The sequence below is a fragment of the Physella acuta genome, unplaced genomic scaffold (assembly GCF_028476545.2).
Source record: "Physella acuta isolate Inbredline_101_S28 unplaced genomic scaffold, ASM2847654v3 ptg001007l, whole genome shotgun sequence".
NCBI lineage: Eukaryota > Metazoa > Mollusca > Gastropoda > Physidae > Physella > Physella acuta.
The window spans coordinates 121926-135294 of NW_026732524.1; the positions used below are offsets into that span (position 1 = coordinate 121926).

The 13369-nt window shown below is 33.2% G+C and overlaps 1 protein-coding gene and 1 non-coding gene across 3 annotated transcripts in view; one reads left to right on the forward strand and one right to left on the reverse strand.

The window, feature by feature from the left end:
• LOC131954511 (N-acetylneuraminate 9-O-acetyltransferase-like) overlaps positions 1–10583 on the reverse strand; it is a 60460-nt gene extending 49877 nt beyond the window's left edge. For both annotated transcript variants that reach the window (XM_059318236.1, XM_059318235.1), the window contains exons 1-11: positions 10422–10583; positions 8887–8983; positions 8293–8485; positions 7911–8024; positions 6851–6902; positions 6400–6471; positions 5236–5326; positions 4941–5052; positions 4115–4239; positions 3532–3602; positions 2753–2876 (exon numbers count right to left, since the gene is read on the reverse strand). In XM_059318236.1, coding sequence (XP_059174219.1) covers positions 2753–2876; positions 3532–3602; positions 4115–4239; positions 4941–5052; positions 5236–5326; positions 6400–6471; positions 6851–6902; positions 7911–8024; positions 8293–8485; positions 8887–8983; positions 10422–10575 — 1205 coding nt within the window. In that variant the 5' untranslated portion in view covers positions 10576–10583. The remainder of the gene's footprint in view (positions 1–2752; positions 2877–3531; positions 3603–4114; positions 4240–4940; positions 5053–5235; positions 5327–6399; positions 6472–6850; positions 6903–7910; positions 8025–8292; positions 8486–8886; positions 8984–10421) is intronic.
• A 1596-nt stretch (positions 10584–12179) lies between these two features.
• On the forward strand, positions 12180–12251 carry Trnaq-cug (transfer RNA glutamine (anticodon CUG)). The gene has a single exon. It is a non-coding gene; the product is annotated as a tRNA-Gln (tRNA).
• The last annotated feature ends 1118 nt before the right edge of the window (positions 12252–13369 follow it).

Sequence of the window (13369 nt, forward strand, 5' to 3'; positions counted from 1 at the left end):
TAACAACTAATATGATCTCTGTCATAAAGACCCAATCCCTATCAAAAATCAATACCATAGCAAACCAAAATAACTTTTTCCTTACCAATGTCACAGTGACTAATAATGTCAACGAGTCCAAACCAGATGAAGACAAAATTTGTCCTTTCGGTGGAAAACTTGTCTTTACTGAAATGCCAATTTTTACTCATCAAAACGGAACTTTTCTTGTAGACTTCAATATTACAGCTTTAGAGTTAGCAAAGTTTATTTTTTATATCAAATTCAATGGAACTTTTCATTTAAAACAACAGCCAATTGATAAAGCTACAGTGGGATGGTGCAGTCAGCCTATGTTAAAATGCCCATACATTTATGTCAACAACTTGGAGATGACGGTTTTTCAGGATTACCTTCTGGTAACAAAAACTGTAGGTAACATTAACTTGTATCTACAACAATACCAAAATAGAGCCATTTCTTTAAAAGAACTTCAGACAACTTTAAATCACCAACGCCAAACTATATCTGCAATTAATAAGGGGGATTACATTTTAACTGAAAATGGTGCCAAAGTGTGTGCTGATCAATTTGACAATAAACTACCCAAAAAAATTGTACCGACAACTGAAGAAGAGAAATTGGCTACAGTGATCGCCCTTGGTGTCTCAGTGACATGTTTGGTTATCGTCCTTGTCGTCTACGGGCTGGTGCCAGAACTGAGAAACGTGCCTGGGAAAATCGTCATGTCCATGTCGTCTGCTCTCCTTGTGGCCCAGACGATGTTTCTGTGTTGCACGTACCCCCAGGGCCTGGCCTGTGAGATCTACGCTGCCTTACACCACGCTGTATGGCTGGCGTCCTTTGCCTGGCTGGCTGCCATGTCCCTACATCTGGCCTGTGTTCTACACATCAAGTCACAACGTTGGTTTAACCCATCTAAACCAACTACATTTTATCTGTTCTCTATTCTTTGTTGGGGGCTGCCATCTTTGTTAGCTGGAATTTGTTTTTTACTCCATAAAACTGGAACGGTGGCGATTGATTATGGGATAAATGGAATTTGCTGGATTGGTAATTATAACACGGCCATTGTTGTATTTGTAAGTCCCATGTTTTTTCTTTTATTAATAACTGCATCATGTGCCATTTTAGTCATCAAAGCCATCAGACAAAGCTCAGATTTCCGAGAGAAAAACTCGCAGCACAAGAGAGAAAAAACCCAGCTGATATTGTGTGTTAACTTGTCCCTCATGATGGGCCTGACCTGGGTGTTTTACTTTCTGGCTGTAGCCGTGGACACGACTTACATGTGGATTGTCTTCATACTGACCAACGGCTCTCAGGGGCTCAACATCTTTCTATGCTATGTGGCCAGAAAGTCAGTTGTGGCCAAACTACTTGGACAGTTAAGGAAATTAAAACCTGACATACAGAAATCTACCAAAACTACAGAATAGATTAAATCAATGACATTTTGGAACTTATATTCACAGAGTGTACCAAATTAAAGAAACTTTAAAGAGCCAGGAGACTCTCATCTCAATTTAACTACCGCTAAAAATACACATAATTCTGAGAGAGGACACCTGACTTGACTGTCACTTAGAGAAGCAATTGCAAAGGGGATGTGGTAAAGTGTGTTTTTTCTATTAATTTATTATAATGAGAGTGTCATAGTGAGCAGTAGTATGCAGGACCAGTAACCCAAAAGTCCAGACCCCTGGCAAGTGAGGCTCTTAGCTTGGGACAGCAACCCATCTTGGACAGAAAAACTCCAGAATCAAACAATTGTCGCAGTGTAATTTTTTCTTGGATAGAAAGCAAATCCAGAAAGAAAAGCAGGCTAAAATCAGAGTCAACGAGGTATATGGCGCATAACAAAATTAACATGTTAACACGTAATACTTAATTGTGTAGGAGGAAATTCCATCCAACATTACAATTAACGAAGGAAAAAGAAGAGAGGATAATGTTTTGACAAATTCTAAGACTTTAGAAAAGCAAGGATTTTTGCTTTTTAAATCATAAAATATACGTTATAATATTATGTTACATTTTTCATCTATGTTTCATATTTCAATCATGTATAACATAAGTTCTATTGTAGGAATTTATGTATAAGAATTCCCTTTGTTATCAAAATAACTATTTATTATCAGGAGTTGTGGTATGTATATTTTGGGAGCCGCATATTTTACGTTTTTAAGAAAACTAAAAAAAAAAACCAGAATAACAGCCGAAATATAGACTAATTTAGTATTTATATTCTGATTGGTTCCTGATTGGTTCCAAAATAATACACACTTCAACTACAAACTCAAAAAACCAGCAAAATTACTTAGATAATAAGACAATATCCTACTAGCAAACACATTTTGTAGACAAGTAAAAGCTAACCAGAAACAGACCACAACACACAATCATTAAGTAATTTCTGGTTTCAAGATTTTTTTTTTAAATTTGGTAAAGGTGGATGACATTATTGGTTTAAATTAGTTTTGATACTTAGCCATACACACATTTCTCTGTAAAGCAGTTTCTATAGATATTGGTAGTTTGATCCATATGAGTAGAGTTAGTGATTAGGTATATTGCTGATGATAAAACTAGCTACACAAAAAAGTGGGTATGACCGTATTTCTCTGTAGAGCAGTTTCCACAGATTTTGGTATTTTGATCCATATAAATAAGGTTAGTGATTAGGTATATTGCTGTTGATGTTAAACAAAAAAGTGGGTATGTCTAAACAACAAGTGCCATCTAAACCTACCTGTCACACAGATAGAAGTATGCCATGATCAGCCCCATTTTAGCCAGGGACGTTATGATCTCCCAGAATGTTTCATTATAATCTTTCTGTGTGCCATTAGTACCATTCCGTTGACCATTTTCAGCTGCAGTATAATAAAAAAGTGATTTTAATTAAGTATCATATTTTGTAGTCTAAAAAGGGCAGTACTGAAATACTTAACTACAGCAATAAATACATGACTCTATGTATTTTATTTCTGTATAATTTGTATACATTTGTAAAAAATATTTTTTTTACACATAATTAAATGTGGTGCAGTCCAAAATTATTGAAAGTCATAACATTTTGATTATCAAATACGAGTTATTATAAAGTTAGCATTCATATTATCACCCACCTCTTATTAAGTAGTTAGCACTGAGGTTAGCATTTGCCAATTTTACACCAGTATAGCTACCATTTATTAAAAGAATTATCACCTACAAGTTATTAAAAGTTAGAATAAACATTATCTACCAGTTAATTAGAGTGCTAGAACATTAAATTGCTAACCCGATAGTCTCAAGTTCAATCCGGGTTCTAATTAGTAGACCGTCCCTGAATCCACCTAACTCTGATGGGTACTACTCAAATTAGGGAAAGTAAAGATGGGTGGGCATAGTGTTAAACACACAATCCCTTAGTATGCCAAGCTCACAGAAACAGGTGAACTCTACTTTAATAGCCCCATCCATGGACTATCAGGTTCAAAAAGAAAACTTTACTTTTTAGTTTTAATTTAAAAAACTATCACCTACCAGTTCTGGCTTTGTTTCCATTTCTAGGTACTCTGCGTCTGTACAGCATTAGACCCCCACTGATGCACATACTAAAGAAACAAATCAGACAGATATTACGTTCTAACTAGCTTTTATAGTAAAGATATAAAATTATGAGTCTTAAATTTAAAAAATAATGAGCTATTATATGTAGCACTGGCAGAACTAAACTATTGAGTAAATAGTATAGTAATCTGCACTCCAATCACCTAACAAGTAATTAGTAACTAATTTTTACTCAACCATAAAATAAAAATTCAAAAGTATCTTGTATCCTTAATACCCCAGGTTACCTCCCTTTAAATAGGTTAGTTGATCTGTTGAAATATTCAAACCAACTTTCTTATTTGACTTCAAGATTAGAAACAAATGACTAGAAATTTTCACTCGCGCTACTAAATAGAATCAAATTAACATTTTCACAGAATTAAATATTACAGTTTATTCCAACTCCAATGACTCATTTCTGATACATCTTTATTTAAAGCACCTATGGCTAAGCTATTATTTGTCAGCTATACCAAATAAACAGGTTTATAGAGTGTAAATTACAAAGACTCACCAGACAATGAAAGCAACTCCAGTGATTATCTGCAGGGTTGTTGCCCTTTCAGGTGTGTTACAGCAAGTGCCGTCATTGTGATTCATGTCATTATTGCAGTACATGTTTATCAGCATTTGGGTGTCCTACAGTTTCAGACACATAAAAATTGTTCATTTAATTTATGATTCATGTCATTATTGCAGTACATGTTTATCAGCATTTGGGTGTCCTATAGTTTCAGACACATAAAAATTGTTCATTTAAATTTAATTTATGATTCATGTCATTATTGCAGTACATGTTTATCAACATTTGGGTGTCCAAGCGTTCCAAACACATAAAAATTGTTCATTTAATTTATGATTCATGTCATTATTGCAGTACATGTTTATCAACATTTGGGTGTCCAAGCGTTCCAAACACATAAAAATTGTTCATTTAATTTACTATTCTTGTCATTAATGCAGTACATGTTTATCAACATCTGGGTGTCCTACAGTTTCAGACACATAAAAAAAGGTGCACAACATTTTTGTACCAAAACTGGTATCTTTCAAGTAACTCACACTGAACCAAATGTCCACCCTATTACATTGATGAAGAATTTTCCATCATGCATTTCTTCATTTTGATATTGTAACCTTCAGATAATCCATGTACTGTTTTTCTTTTTGTTAAGTCTCTAATTAAGCTTGCTAATAAGACCTTGGTTCAAAATGTCTAATTTATATAGGCCTACTTATAATCATCTTTAAATTGTAGGGTTACTAACACTATGTTTAAATTTCCTGTTGAATATGTTTTTTTTTTACAGAAAACTTGGTAAGGTATTTAAAAAACTTACTATTTCAAGGGCTTTCTTACGCAAGTGCAGACCATCTGTAGAAAACTCTTCCTTTTTTAACCCTTGGGCTACCAGGCGAGATGAGCTCCATAGGTGAGCTGATGAGTCTTGTCTGCATCATTATTAAATAATAAAAATTACATGCATGAATAATATATTAAAAAATAAGCCTTTTGGACAATATTTTAGAAAAGAATTACAATAATACAAAAATATAATTTTTTTTATAATACAAATTACTTTTCCTACAATAAAATACAGGTTTACTTGATTTAAAAGGAGCAACAATACTCACAGCACTGTAATCGCTATTTTATTATATTTGTCAATCTGTTCATTTGTAATCATTTTCCTGTTTTCAGACAACTTATCTTCTTCAGCTGGATCTACAACCAATAAATACTTTTAATGTACTCATTGCCTATACTATTTTTAGCTAATGCAACACATTATTCAGAAGTGCAACGAGAGGGGAAGAAAAATAAACACAGCATTAGTGATAAATCAGTGGTAATTTTTTAAATTAATTTTCATTAAAAACTAATCACTATAACTAAAACCATGAATGTTTAGTGTTATAATTCTATACAACATTTTTGCTTGTTTTTGAAGTTTATTTATCTAATCATGTCCAGCCTATTAATTAACATATTTTTTTACCTTTATGTTTGCATGCTAATTTCTTACAAAATGTTCATTCTCATTATATATATATATTAGTTAATGACTTTTTATTTGAAATACTTGTGTGTGAGTTTGTTTGTGTTTTGGTTAAGATATCTTTTTGAATTTACATTTTCACAGTTCAATTGTTACTCTGTAATTATATTAAGCGTTGTTTAAATGTTGTATTAAACATTGTCACGAAAGGATTAGTTTAATTTTATTTTCAAGTTATTTATACATATCATGAAATCTTTATTAGACACCTTAACATCATTAAGTCAATATATAGCATACATTTAAATTAGCAATAAGAAACATCACTACCACTACTGGTTTACTCAGTGTAAGGATAATAAAAATAGAAGTTATTTCCTTTCAAACATATTTACAGAAACATGTCTCATTTTATTCATCATAATAATATACCATAAAGAATCCTCTTCAGACCTAGCAATCCATTGGGCAGATGAAATAGTGTACGTATGTTTCTTGACCACAGCACATGAAGGGAAGGTGTGATCAGCACTTTGCACAGCTGCCTTTACTTTCCCTATATGAGTAAGGTACTCATCAGAGCTGAGTGGACTCAGGGACGTTATACTGACTTAGACCCGGATTCGAACTTGAGACTTTCGGGGTTAACAGCCTATTGCTCTATCGCTTAAGCCACGCTGTCCCATAATAATATACCATAATCCTCATATACTACATATAAGAGAATGACCTAACCTTGTTGACTATCATATGTTTGGCCTCACACACACAACGAAAAATAAAAACCATAGTATCTTACCTTGCAGCATCCATACAACTTTAGTGGAGTCTTGGAGCTTGTTATACATCTCTTTGATCATAGTCAAGTTTGCTGGAGAAAAAAAAATTCTGTTGTAGACAAACCATATCAGATGTTGCATTTGTTACAGTTAGGGGTAGGATTAATAATTTCAAAGCATGGATTAGTCATTTTATGCTGCTATGTAATAGTACACAATGAAATTAAATAACCAGAATAATAGGCAACCACTAATTATCTCCCTTGGTATTGAAAGTCATTTCAACTGTTACAAACCATTTACAACGAAAAATTTAGAGTGATTTTTCTTATAATAATTTTTTTTTATTGTGATTCAAACATACACTCAGTCTGTGATTTCTATCATCTTTCTTCAAGTGGAGTAAATTAGCAGTTTGAACATTGATATTCTACGAATACATTTTCCTCAAATGCAAATGTATGTACTTACATTGAAAGTTTTTTGATGCCAACGTGCTTCCATTGAATAGCTTTATGGCCCACTATAACAACAACAACAAACTTTCACCAGTCTTTCGAGAGTAATACACACATTTTAAAAAATCATTTATAGTAAGTTTTTAAAGCAATAAAACTAAAGAAAATAAAATGGACTTTTACTTCTTTTGATATAATAGTTAGTTGGTCGCTAAAATGTATTTGTGCTTTTGTGAGCCACCAACTAGATGGAAATCATTTGATGTAAACCAATTTAAACAGTGTAACAAATATAAACTTTCTATATACTCTAATATAGCAAGCACCCAGAACTGGAATAGCAAGTATTCTTGCATTGTTTTCCTCAACAAACCATAAAAGCATCTCTGATTATTTAGAAAGAAATTTTAAAATTCAGGTAGGGGTTTTAGTTATTTCTAATTACTTGTAAATTAATAAATATACTGTAATGTATTTTATCTTAAAATTCTGTCTAAATAACTTATGAAAAGCAGGACCTTTTAATTTAAAATAAATAGTATTTAAAAAAATAAAGCTGCAAACTTTTTTAGAAATCTTAGTACAAATGTGATAAATAAATTATTGGGAAATATTTCACATTGTTTTTTTTTTAAAAAGAATGTATAGATGTGGTACTTGGAAACTAGAGGGCACACTATGATCTACATTAGATGGTGTGCTCACTAACTCGAGAGCTATGAGTTCAAAACCCAGACTTGGGACCACAGGTTGTCCCATGATCATACTGCCCTTCACATCCAAACCAGTTTGTGAGACCCACTAGGGGAGGAAGCTAAAGTCTGGCCGAAACCTACAGGTCTAGCGGCTGTCCATGGAAGAGAAAAATGCTCTTCATCCTGGTATAGCTGTCTGACTCATGAGCATTGCTTAAGCCAGTAATTTCAATGTACATCAGAGTTCGCTTAAGACTAAAAAATTACCCTAAATTGCAAAATCACACAAAACTTGACAGAGGGTCTCAACTTTAGATAACAAAAAAACAAAGAGTTCAATCCTAACCAATCAAACACAAAAATATAGATGTAGCTTACAGTGGCACTGCCTGTGATCACTACATTGGGCCTTGCCCCTGGCTGGTCACTTTTCAACCACTTGTGATAAACATCATACATTGAAGCATTCACCATTGGGTGCCATAAAAAATCCTGCAGGAAATAAAAACATGCACTAAATTCTAAAATCATCAGCAAGATTTTAGTACAGCAAATACTTTCTATTTATAAAGTTTTTTTGCTGTTTTTAAAATACATAATTTTGCTTTGATGCCTGTTATTTATTATAAACTCAAATAATTTCATATATAAAAACATTTTAAAATGATTTTTAAGTTAGGTTATTTTGTTTTAAGTAAGCACATGTTATATGATTTACAAATAATTTTAAATGCTAAGTAAAATAAATCACAAATCTTACAATTTTTATATTGATTTTGTTATCCCGGTAATGCATATCATGATGTACTTTTGTGTCAGTGATTTCTTCTCCACCTTCGCTAATTAGATCAACCATTTCATGATAAAGCTGCCGTATTCTTGAATCTCCTATGAAAGCTATGTGATTATGCCCACCCCAGTATGATACATAATGCATACAGGTCCTAGCATCTCTGTGGAAAAGGAAAAAAATTAGATAACATAAAGATATAGTTTTTTTTTTTTTTTTTTTTACAATTAAATGCAGAATTTTTTTATAAGTAAAGTACACTTTTGAACCTTACACTCCAGGAAGCAAGTGAAGTAGAGTTCACTTATTTGTGTGACCTCTGCATATGAAGGAATAGTGTGGTCTGTACCATGCCCAGTCACATTTACTTTCCCTAAATTGAATCAGGTACCCATCAGAGCTGGGTGAGCACAGGGATGTTGTACAAACTAAAGACTTTCAGATTACCATCTGACCATGTCGATCCTCTAAAAGTTTATTTATTTTTGGAATTCACGAGCTGTGTAGTAAATTTCAGAAAATAAATAAACGTGTTACATAAGATTTTTTTAAATTTAAGCTTACGCTTTACTGTATTTATGCATCATACATCCATACGGCTGCCAGCTGTCACTACCAGGGAATCTTCCTTCACTCATAAGCCACTTACAAGAATCATTACCTGTAGAGAGCAGAGAAGATAAATAAACTTAATAGCTAACACTTAAATATTTATCAGCAAATGAAGATTTTTTTGTACAAAATTTATGAAAACAAACTGTTCATTCTGATTGTTAATACAAGGAAGAATTAAGTTAACCCAGCTCAATTTTTAGTTATGGATTACTGTGTTCATTTTTACTCAATGTATTTTGTGTTTGTTTTATTTATATTGAATAAATATATTTTATTTTATCAAAATTTTATTAAAATTCTTTGTAGTCTTAACAGTAGTAATGTATGTTTGTGCCTTGACACTGAGATGGAGACTTATAATGCTCAAATCTGAGAAAGCGGTTCAGTTTTTAAGGAGAATTTAAAAGTTGTCTACAAAAGCCTGTAACTATAGTTTTTAATTAAAAACAAAAAAGTTATACATTTTTTCTGGCATAGAGTGATAAGGCATTCATTTTTTAACAGTCTCAAATAAAAATAATACTAGAGATGTAACAAGTATGTACTACTCTTATGTTGGTTTTACTGACGAAATGATGCAAAGCAGGTCATACATTATTAATACTTAGTAAAAATCTAGTTCACTCAAAATCCAATTACTTTTATATATTGCCCTGGAGCAGAAACAATTTTTGACAAACTTTCACACTGTAGCTCAACAACAAGAAATAAGGTCATATACACATGACTCTAGGTCTTGATTAACTGAATATATTATTATAGTAGACTGACAGTAATTAACCAAGAAATATAAAATAATCCTCAGTTAACTTCAACTTCAATCATCAAATACCTGTAACTTGAAGAAATAATGTATCAAAGTAAGCCATTTTTACAAGCACTTCCAGAATGAGGATGGATATAAAACAATAAAATTGAAAGTTGACATACATTTGCACAGCTATTTAAAGTGTTACGGGTAATCTGAGCCCATTGTGCAGCTATTGAGGTTATTGTGTTTTGCATCTTCTCTACAAGCCAGACTAGCGCTGGAGGAAGAAGTTTCTTCCGAGTAGTTAGGCACTTAGTTTAAGTTTAATAAAACTTGAAACTCAATCAAGATCTAGACTTGTGACTAATAGACTACAATAGGCAAGACTATAAGAAGACTAAACTGAAGATTCTGAAAGAATTTCGGGTAACTGTTACCACAGTTAGTGAGTTACGGTTAACAGTTAACTTAAAATACTTAAATCAAACTTAAATTTTAAATCTTTCTACATAGGGATCTAATTAATAATTCTAGTTTATTTAGTTTAAATTTTAAAAAAAACTAAACTAAAACTCACTTTAAAAAATTGTTCACAAAAAATTAGGCCTACAAACTACGAAATGTTTAATAAATTTTATTTATTAATTTTCAAAATTAGTCGCTTTTCATTTTCTAAAATTTTTTTTGAATCTTTGAAACTATTTTTTATTTAGCCTTGTATCAATCAACATACCGTATTTAAAATGTAGAGTACTGTGGTATAGGATAAATGCGAAAACCATCGCAAGTGCAACAAGTTTAGCATTGTTAACATTTAAGTACTGTGTGATTTCTTTGGTTGCACTACTAGTAGCAGTAGTGGTCGTATTACTAACTTGGTCGGCCATATTGTTTGCATACTGCTAGTGAACTCTTTTAAAGTGAAAATTAATTCAGTGTATTGGTTCACTTCTAGATATAAAACTGCCACGGTTCCCACAAATAGATTTTTTATTAAAAAAAAATAGGCCCTGTTTTTAATGTATGAATGACTTTAAATGCAAGATGTTTCCATTCGCCATGCTGATTCAATATAATTTTATAAAAAGCACATGAGCTCCTCCATGGCCATTGTTAACTAGGCTACCAGAAAATCAATAATAATAATATTAATATGCCGAAAACCAAGCCATAAAGGCAATAAAGTATGATGACGTTTTTCATAGTAAAAAGACCCCCCCCCCCCCCCCCCGCACAACCACACCCATAAAAGAATTCACATTATCAATATTTATAAAATATATAGATCTATATATTATTTTAAAAAAAAAAACTAATGTAAGCTTGTGAATCTACAAATTAACTATGTGACTCAGCCTGGGTTTTAAAATAAGGCCTCTACTTATAGGCCAATATGCTTTTAATGACGTTCCCATCTGTGACTAGAACTAAATCCGTATAGGATATACGGGGATCTGGAAAGGTATTACAGTGTGTAACTATAATATATGGGTCCATTTGTTCGAAGTTTTACTAATATAATTTCTATATAGAAGTCACAAAATGGCAAAGTAGGTATGTTGCGACGAGTTCGATCCAGCGCACGTACGAGTATGAGTGTTACATTATTGATTATTGTAAATGATACGAGTTGTGGCTTTCTGAGAACCGACCTTCAAAAATAATGATGTATGCCTAACCAATTCATTTTCGTATTTCATTCTCAAGTAGACTTTTATAATAGACATTTAGAAAATAGGTTCAACTACAATGGTTTAGGGGTAGTTCATAAAAGACGTTACACTTTTAATGGAGGGGGGGGGGGGCGGGGCGGATTTTTGCGACAATGTGTGACAAGGCCAGGGGGAGGGTCAGAAAGTTTGACGACTTTTTATTTGCAAACCCCCCACAAACTTTCATTTTGTTTTTCAAACCCATTTTGGCGCCCCCTTAAGGTCGGCGCCCGGGGATATATGCCCGTCCCCCCTCTGCCATACCATATATCATGACCGATACTGATTTAGCCGAGATAACCGCAGCCTTGCTGGCCCGTAAGCCGTGTCCTTATATATAAAACAGTAGCGTAGCGAGGGGGGGGGGGCGGGGGAGGGACATATGTCCCCGGGCGCGGACCTTAGGGGGGGCGCCAAATTGAAAGTTTGAGGGGGGGGGTGCAAATGAAAAGTTCGAGGGGGGGTGCAAATCGAAAGTTTGAGGGGGGGGTGCAAATGAAAAGTTCGAGGGGGGAGTGCAAATCGAAAATTTGTTCCCAAGGGGGCGCCAAATTGAAAGTATGTCCCCGGGCGCCGGGAAGGGTCGCTACGCCTCTGATATAAAACTAATAAATGTTTAACGCCTGCCATCTACCATATGTTATTTAGCTTACTAGACTGCTTATATATGGACTTTCCTGATCTATGTTATGAAAATAGTCTAATATTTCTGATTTTTTTAAAATTATTAATAATTATGTTAATATAGTTGAATATAGTCTTATAACATGTGTATCACTGGTTCCATGGTGTAATGGTTAGCACTCTGGACTCTGAATCCAGCGATCCGAGTTCAAATCTCGGTGGAACCTAAATTTTATATAGTTTTAATTTTGCCGTTCAACGTCAATTAATATTACTATCTTTTTAAAGGAATAGGACGAATTAATCTAAAAACATAGGGATCGAGGGGATTTGCTAAATTCTGACATCATTAAAGGTTTAGGTGTTTGACGATATGTGACAATGAGCAGACGAAACAAAGAGCTTGAATTTAAAAAAGAAAAAAAAAGACCTTGATGAAGAAAATAAAATCATTTTTAAAACGTTCATACAAAAAATTTCTTCAAACTGCACTGAACATAATTTTTCAAAATAAAAATTAAAAAAAAAAAACAAGTTAATAAAAAGTCTAGTGACAATTTAAGCGCAATTTCCTTATGTTATCCATAACAATTTTTAATTTTTTGTGACCGAACGAAAGGATATTTTTTGCGCTAAAAAAAACAACTATATTAACCTATATCAACGGAAATAGTTTTATTTTAACGAGTAGGCCTACACGATGCTCATTTAAAAAAAAAATATCATCCTAGGCCTACACGATGCTCAGTTTAAAAAAGTAGCAATTAATTTTTTGTGACCGAACGAAAGGATATTTTTGAAAACTTTCTTCGGCAATATTGGTCTAAATTATGGCAGGAATCGATTGGTAAATGTTTCAAGTCGCTAAGTGGTTTGGTTGCCGAGATATGGATCAAAAACTGTATTTGTTCGAGTTTTTTGGCTTTTCCGGGAAATCCAGGAAGGAATTCCGGGAATTTTTTTGGCCCACAATCATCCTTGGAACTTGCTTAACATATTTGCTTTGGAACTAGTCCTCGATATTGCTTCGTTGAGGAGGAGATACGACTTAAAGCTGCGGACCCACATCCATCCATTCATTCATTCATCCATTCATCCATCCAGAAATGACGAGTTAATAATCGCAATTGTCCAGTATGGAAATTGCGCTAAAAAAAGCATCAATCGCTCAAGTCTCAAGAAATCATTGCAATTCATTTCGCCAAATAGTTTGTAAATAATAGGCTTCTCTGATTTTTTACCACACATGTCGGCTCCTTTAAAACTGGTCTACAACTTTAAAAAAAATTAAGCTTACAATTATTTCACTATTTGGTTATATTTGATTTTAAAAGTACCTGTATGT